Genomic DNA, 15863 nt, shown 5'->3' with positions numbered 1-15863 from the left:
AAAGTCGTTGCCATGGAAACTCGAAAAATATATTTTTTAAAAATCCGAAACTATCAAAAGGCACCAGTTCACCACTAGACCTATCTATGTGCCAAGTATGATGAAGAAATATGGTACGGTTTTCAAGATCTGCTCTGGAAACGAGGACTACTGCCATTTTCAGTCTAAATCAAAGTCGTTGCCATGGAAACTCGAAAAATAACTTTTTTTTAAAATCCCAAACTATCAAAAGGCACCAGTTCACCACTAGACCTATCTATGTGCCAAGTTTGGTGAAGACATATGGTATGGTTTTCAAGATCTGCTCCAGAAACGAAGACTACCACCATTTTCAGTCTAAATCAAAGTTTTTGCCATGGAAACTCGAAAAATAACTTTTTAAAAAAACCGAACTATCAAAAGCCACCAGTTCACCACTGGATCTATCTATGTGCCAAGTTTGGTGAATAAATATGGTATGGTTTTCAAGATCTGCTCCGGAAATGAGGTTTATCGCCATTTTCAGTCTAAATCAAAGTCGTTGCCATGGAAACTCGAAAAATATATTTTTAAAAAATCCGAAACTATCAAAAGGCACCAGTTCACCACTAAACCTATCTATGTGCCAAGTATGATGAAGAAATATGGTACGGTTTTCAAGATTTGCTCCGGAAACGAGGACTACTGCCATTTTCAGTCTAAATCAAAGTCGTTGCCATGGAAACTCGAAAAATAACTTTTTTTTAAAATCCCAAACTATCAAAAGGCACCAGTTCACCACTAGACCTATCTATGTGCCAAGTTTGGTGAAGACATATGGTATGGTTTTCAAGATCTGCTCCAGAAACGAAGACTACCACCATTTTCAGTCTAAATCAAAGTTTTTGCCATGGAAACTCGAAAAATAACTTTTTAAAAAAACCGAACTATCAAAAGGCACCAGTTCACCACTGGATCTATCTATGTGCCAAGTTTGGTGAATAAATATGGTATGGTTTTCAAGATCTGCTCCAGAAACGAAGACTACCACCATTTTCAGTCTAAATCAAAGTTTTTGCCATGGAAACTCGAAAAATAACTTTTTAAAAAAAACGAACTATCAAAAGGCACCAGTTCACCACTAAACCTATCTATGTGCCAAGTTTGGTGAAGAAATATGGTACGGTTTTCAAGATCTGCTATATCATGAGCATGTGTTATGAATCAATATCAAATAGTAATGATACAAGGTGTTCACGAAAAGGTGAGTGTGACCTGCCCCATCGGTGGCACACGTCACAAACACATGCAAAGGCAAGTCAATTGTTCACCTGAAAAAACCATATGGTTCAAGTGAAAATAGGGAATTGCAACAGATATAAGATTTGTCAAATTTGTAAATGTCCACGTCTACCATAAAACATTTTAAAAGCTTTACTGAGAACTTGAATGTTGAAACCTTGTTCAAACTACTTATGAGCAAGAGTCGTATGATGTTGTTTGAAACCTGTTTAGATCTTGCAAGGAAGTTGATACTATACGCGGTATAGTCACAGTCACTCATGATCATTCAACCGCCTTCTTTGTGCAGTGGACAGAGAGGAAGGCCGGTGTTTCGATTCCCTGCCGCGTCACACCAAAAGACGTTTCTGTTAAGATGGTACTTGTTGTTACCCTGCCTGACGCTCAGCATTAAGGGGCTAAAACAAGGACTTGTCAGCTCAGAGAAGCATACTCTGTCTGTATCCTTGTTAAACCGTCATGGTATCTCAGTGGGCTAGCACTACCAAACTGGCATCAGTCCGGACTAGTACAAGCAGCCACACACGTGCATGCACGTAGCTTTGTTTGTTTGTTGTTTAACGTCACACTCAGCAATATTTCAGCTACATGATGGCGGTCGCCTTTTACGGCAAGCATGGGTTGGTGAAGACCTAATCTAACCCGAATCTTCACGGGTAAGTAATACAAGTGTAATAATCTTGAACGCGAGGTCAAACCCCCGTGAAGATCCGGGAAGGAATAGGTCTTCAGCAACCCATGAATATTTTAGTTTAAGCAAAAAATGATGAGCAATGACGCATTTATGTTGTGAATAGTTTCTTTTATAATTTGTGACGGAGAGTGTGAAGTACAAAGCGAGCAGTAGCCCATGCTTGTCGTCAAAGGCGACTATGCTTGCCGTAAAAGGCGACTGTGCTTGCTGTAAGAGGTGATTAACAGAATCAGGTGGTCAGGCTCGCTGACTTGGTTGATGCACGTCATCGTATCCAAATTGCTTGGATTGATGCTCATAATGTCAATCACTGGATTGCCTGGTCCAGATTCGATTATTTACAGACCGCCGTCATATAGCTGGAATATTGCTGAGTGCGGCGTAAAACTACAAACCAACCAGCCATTTCACCACTTCATTGTCAGTTGTATCTTGTCATACCTTCATTTCTTTCTCTGATGAAGCTGAGAATAAATATGTCTTGTAATCCGAGTAGGCGTGAACTAATTTGAAAACCCAAGGTGCTTCCTTTGGTGGAATCTCAAATGCCCTCGAAACACTGAAACATAAACAAACACATAAGTCCCTTGTACAGTACGAGTTAGGTGAGTATCATCCTGTCTTTCATTGTGTCCGCCGTGATATTGCTGGGATATTGCTAAAAGCGACATAAAATCATACTCACTCACTTTCATTGTGTGTATTTATGCAGGACCCGTGAACATCCGGGGTAGAATAGGACTTCAGCAACCAATGCTTGCCGTAAAAGGCGACTATGCTTGTCGTAAGAGGTGACTAACGGGATCGGGTGGTTAGTCTCGCTGACTTGGTTGATGCATGTCATCGTATCCCAACTGCGTGGATCGATGCTCATTATATCAGTCAGTGATTGGGATACAATGACATTCATCAACCAGGTCAGCGAGCCTGACCACACGATCCCGTTAGTCACCTCTTACGACAAGCATAGTCGCCTCTAATGACAAGCATAGTCGCCTTTTACGGCAAGCATAGTCGCCTTTTACGGCAAGCATAGTCGCCATTTACGGCAAGCAAAGTCGCCTTTTAAGACAAGCATAGTCGCCTTTTACGGCAAGCATAGTCACCTCTTACGACAAGCATAGTCACCTCTATCGACAAGCATAGTCGCCTTTTACGACAAGCAAGAGTTGCTGAAGACCTATTCTACTCCGGATCTTTACAGTACGGAAATAAAGTCTATCTTTAATGCTTTAATCGCTCAAAATTCTCTTGAACATTTACTACAAACAAAACAAAAACAACAAAACTCACGAATTATATCCGTATAAGGAAAATGATCCAACTGGTGCACTTGCAGTTTCTTTGTAGTAGTAATACAGGCAGCCTTCACATAGCACCACAAACACTTTTGGCCCTTAAACATGTGTTTGGAGCATGAGATGATCATTAAATCAATAATAATAATAATAATAATCAAAATGAAGGAAAAAACAAGAATAAATATACTCAACAACAAAAGTTCCTGTGACACCAATATTTAAGTGTATTTTTCAAACAAGTAAAGTTTGGTTTTCAATATTGTAGTACATGTATGGAATCAAGTCACAAAAATGCAACTGCTACAGAAAAGCATGCATTCCATGTAAAAGTTGACTTTTATGCAAGCCCGTGCATTTCACTACCCAAGAATGGGTATAAAAACATGTGCGTTAACGGGATTCCATATGCATTGTTTAGCATCGTGCTGACATCAACCACTCAGAAAAACAACAAAATTACGCAATTATTCAACATTACAAACTGCCACGCCTGTCCGAAAATGAGCATCTGCGAGCCATTGGTAGGCTTGAAACAGGATCGAGTCAACGTGATGTTGCAAGACAACTTAACGTCCACAGAAACACCAACTCGTAACCAATAATTGACAAGACAACTGGATTCAAACAACACACCTACAAAATTGATTTCAGCCAGCAACAGTGACTGCAAGAAGCATCCCTGGCCTTCGACGAATATCTTCACAAACCGTACATCACCGCCTCAGATGTGCAGGGATTGTTAGCCAGAAGACCCGGCAGACGTCCCAGTAGGGACAAGTTCTATCCACTGACGAGTCTCATTTTCACCTCAGCCACAGGGATGGACGGATTCGAGTGTACCAACGTCGAGGTGAAAGTTACGTCAATCATTGTGTCATGGAAGAAGATCGGTTCGGGGGCAGAAGATGGTATGGAGTGGGATTACAGCAAGACAGAGGACCCGTCTGATAGTGGTAGAGGGAAATCTCAATGGACATCAGCCCTGTTCGTTTTTGCGTCGTCATGGCCCAGGCATTACCTTTCAACATGACATCGCCCGGCCTCATATTGCTCAACTTGTTCAGGATTCTCTTCAACAAAACAACATGAATGTCATCCCCTGGCCGGCTCGCTCCCCTGATCTCTCACCGATCGAGCACATGTGGGATGAGATAGATTGGCGCCTACGATGTCAACCACGTGTTCCACAGGCACTCCAAGAACTTCGAAACATGCTCCAGCAGATATGGACAAATATCCCACAGGACTTTGTGCGATGCCTGGTCCATTCCATGAGACGAAAATGTGTTGCTTGTATCGCAACCAGAGGTGGACACACACGCTATTGATTTGTAAATTGACATTTTGGATAGTTCATGGTTTTTATGAAATCACGCATTTCTGAAGTCAGTATGGCAAATTAAACCATTTGAACACTTACAGGAGTCATTTATCTGTAGCAAACAAAATTGTTTCAGATTTGGTTAAAACATAACTTTGCATTAAATCTAATTCAATGTCAAAAGAACTTTTGTTGTTCAGTATATAAATGTGTCAACATCACCAAATTACAAACTGAAATTTTTTCTTCTATTTCGGAGGACCTGTGGTCAATAGTCTTAGTTAGATCCATCAGTCGCGCCGGGTTAGAAGTGATCTTCAGCAATCCATGCTTGTCATTAGAGGCGACTAACGGGATCGGATGGTCAGGTTTGCTGACTTGGTTGATGCATGTCATCGTATCCAAATTGCATAGATCGATCCTCATGATGTCAATCACTGGATTGTCTGGTCCAGACTATTATTTCCTGACCGCCGTCATACAGCTGGAATATTTGAGTGAGGCGTTTGACAACAAACAAACAAACAAACTTTGCTTTATAAGGATCCCATGGTCGGCATTCAAAATTCGCCTTAGTCATACATGTATTAGCACCGTGCACTGGGGCTTGACCAAAGTGGTAAAACCTCTAATTGAGACGTGCATCACTTTGGGATGGGCCACATTAAGCTGAACGCTGTTTTGTGACAAAGCTCTTCAAAGGGGCGGCTAAGTCAATTCCCTCACCCGCTATTAGTGAAGTGAGTATGGTTTTACGCCGCTTTTAGCAATATTCAAGCAATATCACGGCGGGGCACACCAGAAATGTGCTTCATACTTTGTACCCATGTCGGGAATCGTATCCGGTGTTGATATATAGTCTGCTAATCTAGTCCAACTGCGCATGACGGAAGTGGGGCTGCTGGGAAAATCTTGTGTTGTGAGAAAGTGAGAGAGCATGTGCCGGCCGGCGTGACAGGTTGTTTTTGTGTGAATGGTGTAAAGCTGAGGAAGAATAAAATAAGCAAAGTGTCTACAGCGGTTGGTTTTGGTTATTGGACTGGCATTAACGTCCGGGTCTTCGGCGTAACGAGCGAATGTTTTAACCACTTGGATGCCGGACTGCCCTTCACCCACTATTAGCGACCTTGCACTCACAGTGAAACATTCGTCCCTTTTTCCACAGACACTGCTTCCGCAGCCAGGATCTGTGGCCACATCCTGGCAGGGCCTGCAACTCCAGACATCCTGAGAATGGAATATCCCTTATGATCAAGATCTATCTAGTAATAAAAAGGGTCTTACCTCGCAAAGTTAATAAAATTACTTGAGCACCTTGATTAAAAACATGAAAAGATTTGCAAAGTATCTGTCTACGCCAAGTTGGCGGTACACATGCTTTGCAAATCCTGTAGTCTACAGAAATCTGAACGTAGGAATCTATGTTGTTTACGAACTAAATGTCTAGTTCGTCACGCAATTTTGATCGGACTATGCATAGACACGTCAGTCCATCCAAAATGTAACTCCGAAATTTCAGCTTAATTCGGCAAGGGTGAAAAATGGACGACAGTTAGTAATCTCCTTTGCCTCGTGGAGATTGTATACATGTAGCTGTTTGATATATGTATGGCTATAGATCTATCTGTATGATATATGTATATGTCCGCATACATTTAGCTGTTTCATACATATGTATGTTTGAACCAAAAAAATAATTGCACTGAATTACCCAGATTATCTTTTGGCAAGACTCCAATATCGATAGTTCTTTCTTTGGGAGGTTTGAGATCTGGAAAAAATAAACTTTTCATTCTAGAACCATCTCACAATCAAGGGATACACTGCCGGACAACAGAAACTATTCACTTGAAAACATTAAAAACGCAATCAAAATGCAGAAGTTGTCCACAAGTGGCAACCTTCAGTGGACCACCCATGGCGTGTCCATTTTGTTGTTGTTGTCGTTTAACACCACACTCAGCAATATTCCAGCTGTATGGTGGTCTGTATATAACAGAGTCTGGACTAGACAATCCAGAGATTGACATGAGCATCCATCCACGCAATTGGGATACAATGACATGCAACCAAGTCAGCAAGTCTGACGCCGTTAGTCGCCTCTTACTGCAAGCACAGTCGCCTTTTACGGCAAGCATGGGTTGCTGAAGACCTATTCTAGCCCGGATATCTAGCTGATATATGAAGGTCCAACGGTGGCAAGCCACTACACCATAACCGAGGTATCATGTCCCAAGCACCCCATTCCTGATCGTAAGAGGCGATCGAATCGGGCTGCCCGTGACGATCCGGGGTAGAATAGGTTTAGTTGTTGTTTGAGTTGAACATAGGATTGGTTGGTTGGTTGGTTTGTTGTTAAACACCGCAGCTATATGACGGCGGTCTGAAATAAACGTGTCTGGACCAGACAATCCAGTGATTGACGTCATGAGCATCGATCCACGCAATTGGGATACGATGACATGCATCAACCAAGTCAGCGAGCCTGACCACCCGATCCCATTAGTCTTTAGTCTGTATCATGTCGTTCAGTGTCTAGCACTGCTTTATCTAATCGATGAAATGTACCTTAGCGGAGTGCATTGAAATTAATAGAAGGGGTCTCAGCCAAGCAGATGCTGGCATCGACATGTACATGCTAATTTTACCTACCTGGTAGCAACTGATGCTGGAAATACCACACACTTCCTTCAATCTTCATGTTCTGTAGGAGTCCAATGACATCCGAGTCGGTGACAATGTTCACGATACCTGGTATCTTCTCCTTCATAATTTCTTTGGTGACATTGTCAGCATGGAGGATACAAGAACAAATGTTGACGCGACTGAAAACGAAAAAACATATTTCTGTTGTTTGTTTGTTGTTTAACGCCGCTCTCGGCAATATGCTTTATGACGGCAATCTGTAAATAATCAACCAGACAATCCAGTGATTGATATCATATGAACATCGATCCACGCAATTGGCATGGGATACGATGACATGCATCAACCAAGTCAGCGAGCCTGACCACCCGATCCCCTTATTCGCCTTTTACGACGAGCACAGTCGGTTTTTACGGCAAGCAGAGGTTGCTGAAGACCTATTCTACCCCGGATCTTCACGCGTCAACATTAAAGTACTGTCGGAAATGCCAGAAAAGCATTTATTAAATACGAATCATGGAACCATGAAAATAGCACATATGAAAATAATGCAAATCTACCTATTCTAACTGACACTGATTACCCTAGAAAGGGACTTTTAAAGGAAAACTGATGACAAACTTTGTTTTCTCTCTTTTTTTTTTGAAATTTCAAGATGCTAAGTTGAAATTTCAAGATGCTAAGTTGAAATTTCAACTTAGTATGATGAAATTTCAAGAAAAAAATAAAAAACCAAATGTCCCTAAAAGGTTTCCGTAGACTTCCCTCATTGGACATTAAATCTGAATAAATCTGAAATATGTTAAATCACAGGTAGGTAGATCGGTAGTTTCAACATTCTATCTTGTTTTAAGAGGCAAAAAGTATTTTTCTAGCATTTGATGGTGATGTATTTGATACGGCCATCATAGTTTTGTTTTGGACTTTTTTTTTGCAATTTGGGGGGGGCTGTTTTCAGCTAAGTAACGTTTTGGTATGGTTTGGTCAAATCCAATTTTCAAGTGAATACTTCTTTTACCCAGCAGTTTAGTTTGATTGTTGGTTTGTTGTTTAACGCCTCTCTCAGCAATATTCCAGCTATGGGACGGTGGTCTGCAAAAGAATCGAGTCTGGATCAGACAATCCAGTGATTGACATCATGAGCATCGATCCACACAATTGGGATTGATGACATGCATCAACCAAGTCAGCGTTTTGTTTGTTTGTTTGTTTCTTGTTTAACCCCGCACTCAGCAATATTCCTGCCATATGATGGCGGTTTGTAAATAATCGAGTCTGGATCAGACAATCCAGTGATTGACATCATGAGCATCGATCCACACAATAAGGATTTGTGACATGCATCAACCAAGTCAGCGTTTTGTTTGTTTGTTACTTGTTTAACGCCGCACTTAGCAATATTCCAGCCATATAACAGCGGTTTGTAAATAATTGAGTCTGGATAAGACAATCCAGTGATTGACATCATGAGCATCGATCTACGCAATTGCGATACGATGACATGCATCAACCAGGCAGCAAGCCTGACCACCCGATCCCGTTAACCGCCTCTTACGACTTTACGTCGCCTGTTATGGCAAGCATGGGTTGCTGAAGACCTATTCTACCCCGGATCTTCACGGGTCTTTAGTTTGAAGTGGTACCTCGCTGCTTTCACTAAGGCCTCTGACTGTAGGACCAGCAATGTAGGCCCTGACTTCTGTAAGCGTTTAGCCACTTCCAGAAGCAGCACCTTCCTTCCACATGAAGGGTGTGTTCTCAACTCCACTTCCGCTGCGTCAATGTTATGAGTTAATGCACAGAACTGATTCAGAGTGAGAAACCACAGCGAATCTTCGCCTTCGCTGCAAACACAGTCGGTGATGGCCACAGACATCAGGAAAGCTCTGGTAACTTTTAGGTACTTCTGTTCAGGCATTGCCAATGTTACTGGCACACAGAGCCGTGACGTTTTAGCCTTAATGGCATCAATTGCGTGACAGAAAAGGACATCGTCTGTCACATCAGTTTTAGTCAGGAGACCAAAGACAACACTAAATTGTTCATCCGTCAGCTGCCGGATCCCTTTCACTAATCCTTTAGCGATGCTCTGGGTGTATTTTAATGCTTCACATTTTGCCTTCCTTGTGCTCCTGTCTTCAATGACTGTAAAGACAGTAGTTGGTTTTCCTGTGAGAAATAGAATCACATCATAAAGGGCCTCCTTCGGCTTGGGCTTGGAGTTGATATTTGCTGATACAGCCATCGACCTTGCTGTGAAGGCAAATCCGGTGTGGCACGATATAGCCAGCAATCTCTCCCTGATAGCAATAAGGACCTTGTCATCAAAACCTGGGGCCACAACTGGATAGATACACATCCTGCCTGAAAGTGGAAGTGAAAGTGAATGTGGAAGTGAAAGTGAATGTGGAAGTGAAAGTGAAAGAGGAAGTGAAAGTGAAAGTGAAAGTGAAAGTGGAAGTGAAAGTGAATGTGGAAGTGAAAGCGAAAGAGGAAGTAAAAGTGAAAGTGAAAGAGGAAGTGAAAGTGAATGTGGAAGTGAAAGTGAATGTGGAAGTGAAAGTGAGAGAGGAAGTGAAAGTGAATGTGAAAGTGAAAGTGGAAGTGAAAGTGAAAATGAAAGTGAAAGAGGAAGTGATAGTGGAAGTGAAAGTGAAAGAGGAAGTGATAGTGGAAGTGAATGTGGAAGTGAAAGTGAATGAAAGTGAAAGTGGAAGTGATTGTGGAAGTGAAAAAGGAAGATGAAAAGAATAATTTCCTTAAATAACATCTAAAAGATACATCAATAAACAAATCTATATATTTTAAAGAAGATCATGTTTAATGTCAAACAAAATCCACGATGATTGCTCTAACAACAACGAGGCAGTCGGGTAGCCTAGTGGTTTAAGCGTTCACTCGTATTGTCGAAGACCTGGGTTCGATACCCGACATTGGTACAATGTGTGAAGCCCATTTTCTGGTGTCCCCTGTAGTGATATTATTGGACTATTGCTAAAAGCGGCGTAAAACCATACACACTCACTCGCTTTAACTACAATATGGTGTTTAGGATCAGATCATTGTCCCATATATGACAAAATCTAACAGACTGTGACCATATATTAATCAATAAATAAATCAATCTCTGCTGTTTCATAGTTTGTTTGTTTGTTGTTTAACGCCTAACTCAGCAATATTACAGCTATATGACGGTGGTCTGTAAATAATCGAGTCTGGACCACACAATCCAGTGATTGACATCATAAGCATCGACCCACGCAAGCATAGTCGCCTTTTACGGTAAGCATGGGTTGCTGAAGACCTATTCTACCCCGGATCTTCACGGGTCAAGCTTGGGTTGCTGAAGACCTATTCTACCCCGGATCTTCACGGGTCACTGATGTTGAAATATTACCTCACTCACTCTGACCACCTGATCCCATAAGTTGTCTTTCACTGACAAACTGTTTAATGGTCATATAACAGTCCTTAGATGCGACAACATTGGAGAGATTGTAAATAGAAATGACCAAAAACTATTCAATTGCAGACGGATAGATCAAAGTTATTAATACCTTCTTGGAACACATGATGTTGTATATTGTCAAAGCTGTTGGCGACTTGCCAAAAATGAGGGGGGTTATGATCAAATGACTTCACATTTACTTCCTGTATCCGATTTTTTGAAACTTTTTCTGAAAAAAAAATCACAATATCAGCCTTGACAGCAAAGTACGGACAGAGACGCAATGATAAAATTGTTTTAATTTTACGTTCATGTTAACATAAATAAAATAAAACCTTTTCCATAATTAAAATATGTTTCTTCTAAAAGCAGAATCCACTGCAAGATTCGGACCGTATTATGAGCATGTATTTATGAATCACTATCAAATATTGAGGTGAGCGTATAATTCCCACAGGTGGCAGCAGTCACAAACACATGCAAAGGCAATCAATTGTTTACCTGTGTTAAGGAAAATCACCTTTTTATATGATGCTTGTTTGTGTGTTTATTTGTTGTTTAAGGCCGAGCTCAGCAATATTACAGCTATATGACGGCGGTCTGTAAATAATCGAGTCCGGACCAGACAATCCAGTGATTGACATCATGAGCAATTGGGACACGATGACATGCATCAAACAAAGTCAGCGAGCCTGACCACCCAATCCAGATAGTCACCTCTATAATATGGACTCAGTCACATATTCAGGATTTTTACTGCCGTCCTTGATAGGACCATTCCCGATTAAAATTTGTCAAAAGTCTGATCAAGATTCCTGTGATTCACAAACAATCAGATAGTGTTCAGGAAGAGTCCCGATTCAGCCGTTTCCAGTCGAGCTCGTCCCCATTCTCCCGTTCTCAATCCGAATCTGATCAGATTTGTATCTTCCGCATGATAAAAAACGACAGAATCTGTCCCGACAGCGTCCCGATTCTCCCGATTGCGATCCGACAGAGATCCGACAGAGAACTGACAAAGACGGTTCGCATTCGGCTAGACCTGGATGCAATCTGGACTCAATCGACAAGAAACGGCAATGAACAATTCATGCCCGTTCATCGCGACAGCTTACCAATCCACAGGATAGCATCCCGATCCACAGGACACCGTCCAGACAACACAGGAAAACATCATTACGATTTTGATCCGATACAGCAGAGTCTGGCACGACATCGTCACGATTGTAGGCTGACTAGACAAAATTGGCTGAGTTTCCCGAATGTTACGGGACGCACCATACTGTCGGGAGTGCTTGGCCGACCTCTCTGGATCTCTCCCGATCTGTAGGACTCTGTTACGAACGTATACGACTGCGTTCAGACAATGAAAGAACATTCCAGATCATTGAGGATAGTAATCCGACTTTTTCACTTTTCGTGTGGTAGCGCTGTCTGATCTCAAATGGGAGCAATAATCGGCACCGTGTGAAACTGGCCTTACGACAAACATAGTCGCCTTTTACGGCAAGAATGGGTTGCTAAACTTATTATCTGAGCGAACAAGGGAACACATGGTACAAGTCAAACTAGGGAATTGCATCGGACATCATTTTACAAGTCACTGATGGGTCACGAAATGGTGAAAAATAACACTTACCAGTTAATTTGGTTTGTTTGCAATTTGACATGGCACTTGAGACTCTGAAAAAAGTTGTAATAAAACATTACAATAAGTCAACATTTTTCATATATTAAAAAAAACGCCACATCTTTTGATAAGTAAATAACACACAGGTCAAAATTAATACCAAAGGTTCTAGATGATTAAAAAACGTTAACCTTTATAATACTTCCATGTCAGAATGATGAGATCTGATTGGTCCACATGATCTTGATAAAATACTATGTATCCCGCCGTGGAAGGAAATAAACATTTCAGTGGGAGAATAAGTCCCTTCAACCCAAAAGCAAAAAGCTGCACACTTTTTCAGAGTCGGTGAAAGTCTCGTGACATTGCACAAGTTAACCTCAGCTCAATCGAACAGCTGTTTTCTATCAATTTTGAATTTGTTCTAATTCTTTGATGTCATATTAAAATATATCGGTAACACAAATTTGTTATACCAGGATCATACGGAAGAGTAGTAGGGCCACGGTGAATTTTTATGTGTGTAAGTATCTCCTACGTAGGACTTATTATCTCCTACGTAGGACTTATTATCTCCTACGTAGGACTTATTATCTCCTTAGAACTTAGTATCTGCTACATAGGACTTACTATCTCCTACGTAGGACTTACTATCCTCTACGTAGGACTTACTATCCCCTATGTAGGACTTAGTATCTCCTACGTAGGACTTAGTATCTCCTACGTAGGACTTACTATCTCCTACGTAGGACATCCTATCTTCTTAATTCTAAGCCATACTAAATCCTACGTAGGAGATAGTAAGTCCTACGTAGGAGATAGTAAGTCCTACGTAGGAGATACTAAGTCCTACGTAGGAGATAATAAGTCCTACGTAGGACTTAGTATGGCTTAGAATTAAGAAGATAGGATGTCCTACATAGGAGATACTTAAGACAAAAAATATTTCACTGTTGCCCTGCTACGTTCCGTAGGATCACGAGGGGTACATGGGGTTTTATGTGTCCCCTGTGGTAGCCGGAGTGGTAGAAAACCTCACCCGGTACGCATAAAACCCCATGTACCCCTCGTCTTCCTGCTACAATGTATAATATCACTGACTAAAATTAAACCGGTAGTCACAATGTGGGTCATGGATCTCATTCACAAAGCGATTTTAGCTGTACCGACGTAATCCCACTTGGCAAAAACTTTTGAGAGCCCATGGTGCTAAGATCGCTTTTAGAGGCAGGGATGATTGCTTGTCATGGAACTCTAAGGGTGTAGATCCTTGCCCATCTCTTAGCAACTGGTTTGCTTGTCCCAGACTCAATTTTTATCTCCAGACAGCAATGTTTGTTTGTTGTAAATAATCAGACAATTCAGTGATTGATATCATGAGCTTCAATCCACACTATTGGGATCCAATGACATGCATCAACCAAGTCAGCGAGCCTGACCACCCGATTCCGTTAGTCGCCTCATACGCCAAGCATGGGTTGCTGAAGACCTTTTCTACCCCGGATCTTCATGGGTCTAATAGATTATTAAATTCATTTCAATTAATGGCAATTAAGCTATACTAAGCCAAATATTATATTACATCTCAGAAGTCGTCGTTGCCATTCCAGAAGCTCTAGTCGTCTTGGGGAATCGGTTTTGTACATGTCATAGGCTTCAGGTCCGGCTCTGTGGTAAAACATCAGCCCGTTGACTGCTGGAACGGCAACTTCAAGAACAAATAGTTTGTCACGCACTTGATGAAACTCTATCTTCACAGTGTCTGGAGATAAGGGTGTTGGTTGAGCTTCAACGTCAAATGGAAGAACCAGTGTTTCAGCACCGATCTTCTCCTTGATGAAATCTTTAAGCCTGGAATGTTTCTCAAGTGGAACAGCTATTCCTGTGGTTGAGTAAACTTTTGATCTGTATGCTTCATATATTTTTTCTCGTTCTAGGATTCCGAGATAAAACGATCCGCCACCATCGATCTTCGTGAAGGCGCTCATGTAATGTCCAATCTTTGCTCGGTTCCAGATGTAATCTGCCAGCTTTGAAGGGTTATTAAGCAGCTCCCTCTCTATATGTTGATCACAGTCTTTGAATTTGAAACCCTTAACTTCAATGCTGCGGCTCTCTCTCAGCTCCTTCAGACCTCGTATTTTGCTAGTAGTGTCTTGGAATGGTATCTTACGTGAAAGAAATTGTACAATGTCAGAATTGCACGGATCGATGATACTGTTGTCCAGGGGGAGTTTCGTCTTAAAATCCACGGTAACAACTGTGAGAGATGGTATCACTGTCACACTAACTACACCCCGATATTGATTCTGATCTATACCACCACCTGTATTTCTTCCCACATAGCAATCCTCTTCATTAATGTTTTCTTCAACGCAGGTCAACCAATTCTTTTTGTACACTTGGACAAAGAGGCTTCCGTCTTCAATAAGATCATTGAGCTTTGAATCAACTAATTCATGAAAATGGTCCAGATAGCTGTCTGCAACATCCAGATCATGAATATGTACAAATACGGCACCGCCCCCTGAATTTCTCAGGGCTGAGGTGTACTTTTTCAATTCCCCAAGGAAATGGTCACGGTTGAATCTCCAGTCTTTCTTCTTCTGCTCAGATACTGGAGGCCTGTGGTGGTTGATGAGCGATGCATCCACGTGTAGAAACAGAAACTGATCTTCAGAGGATAGAATAGTATCCGAATTCTGGGATAATTTCACGCAGGTGGCACATTCTGAAAGTAAATGGTATTGCTGAAAATGTGACAATGACAATTCTTTTTTACCCGCAAGATAAGGAACGATGGGGAGCCAAGTGGTTAAAGCGTACGCTCGTCACACCGAAGATCCAGGTTCGATTCCCAACATAGGTGTGAATCACGTTTCTGGTATCCATGACTGTGATATTGCTGGAACATTGCTAAAATCAGCGTAAAACCGCACTCACTCAACTCACTCACCCGCAAGAGAATTCTTTGTACATATGAAAGTGCTTGCAGATTGAATACATAAAATGACGTAAAAAACAAAGATTTGGTGTTGTTTGTTGTTTAACGCCGCACTTTGCAATATTCCAGCGATTTGACGGCGATCTGTGAATAATCAAGTCTGGACCAGACAATTCAGTAAATTAGCATCGATCCACGCAACTGGGATACGCGAATACATGCATCGACCAAGTCAGCCAGTCTGAACACCCAATCCCGTTAGTTGCCTCTTACACCAAGCATAGTCGCCTTTTACGCCAAGCATGGGCTGCTGACCCCGATCTTAAAAAAACCAACGAGAACTAAAACAGGACAGAACGCATTAAAATAACAATCATTTAAGAGACTGGTACTTGATGGGATAAAAGATCTTAGAGATATATTTATTTTTTAACGTGGCAATAAAAAACGAAGAAGAAAGGTAGAAGTGCATACTCTTGGTTTAACAAATGGTCGCGATCAGCTAAACGTTTCAGTGATGTGCAGTACATAGAATATTCTTCACTTTTACTTGGACATGTTTTATGCTTTGAGAAATACTTTGACAATAAACAACAAAGTAATACTCAACCGATAGCAT

At 41.4% G+C, this 15863-nt stretch overlaps 1 protein-coding gene across 1 annotated transcript in view; it reads right to left on the bottom strand.

Moving 5' to 3' along the window:
* LOC139461206 (uncharacterized) overlaps positions 1-15863 on the bottom strand; it is a 42089-nt gene that overhangs the window by 12721 nt on the left and 13505 nt on the right. Inside the window, exons 3-11 of the mRNA XM_071242805.1 lie at positions 13883-15031; positions 12310-12353; positions 10780-10899; positions 8866-9586; positions 7229-7401; positions 6288-6347; positions 5714-5803; positions 3248-3350; positions 2396-2513 (exon numbers count right to left, since the gene is read on the bottom strand). Of these exons, the coding sequence (XP_071098906.1) occupies positions 2396-2513; positions 3248-3350; positions 5714-5803; positions 6288-6347; positions 7229-7401; positions 8866-9586; positions 10780-10899; positions 12310-12353; positions 13883-13905 (1452 nt within the window). The 5' untranslated portion in view covers positions 13906-15031. The remainder of the gene's footprint in view (positions 1-2395; positions 2514-3247; positions 3351-5713; positions 5804-6287; positions 6348-7228; positions 7402-8865; positions 9587-10779; positions 10900-12309; positions 12354-13882; positions 15032-15863) is intronic.

Source organism: Haliotis cracherodii, unplaced genomic scaffold, assembly GCF_022045235.1.
Source record: "Haliotis cracherodii isolate W230 unplaced genomic scaffold, xgHalCrac1.p SCAF_14, whole genome shotgun sequence".
NCBI classification, from domain to species: Eukaryota; Metazoa; Mollusca; class Gastropoda; order Lepetellida; family Haliotidae; genus Haliotis; species Haliotis cracherodii.
The sequence above is the reverse complement of the archived record's forward strand: the minus strand, read 5'-3'. Positions and strand labels throughout refer to the sequence as shown.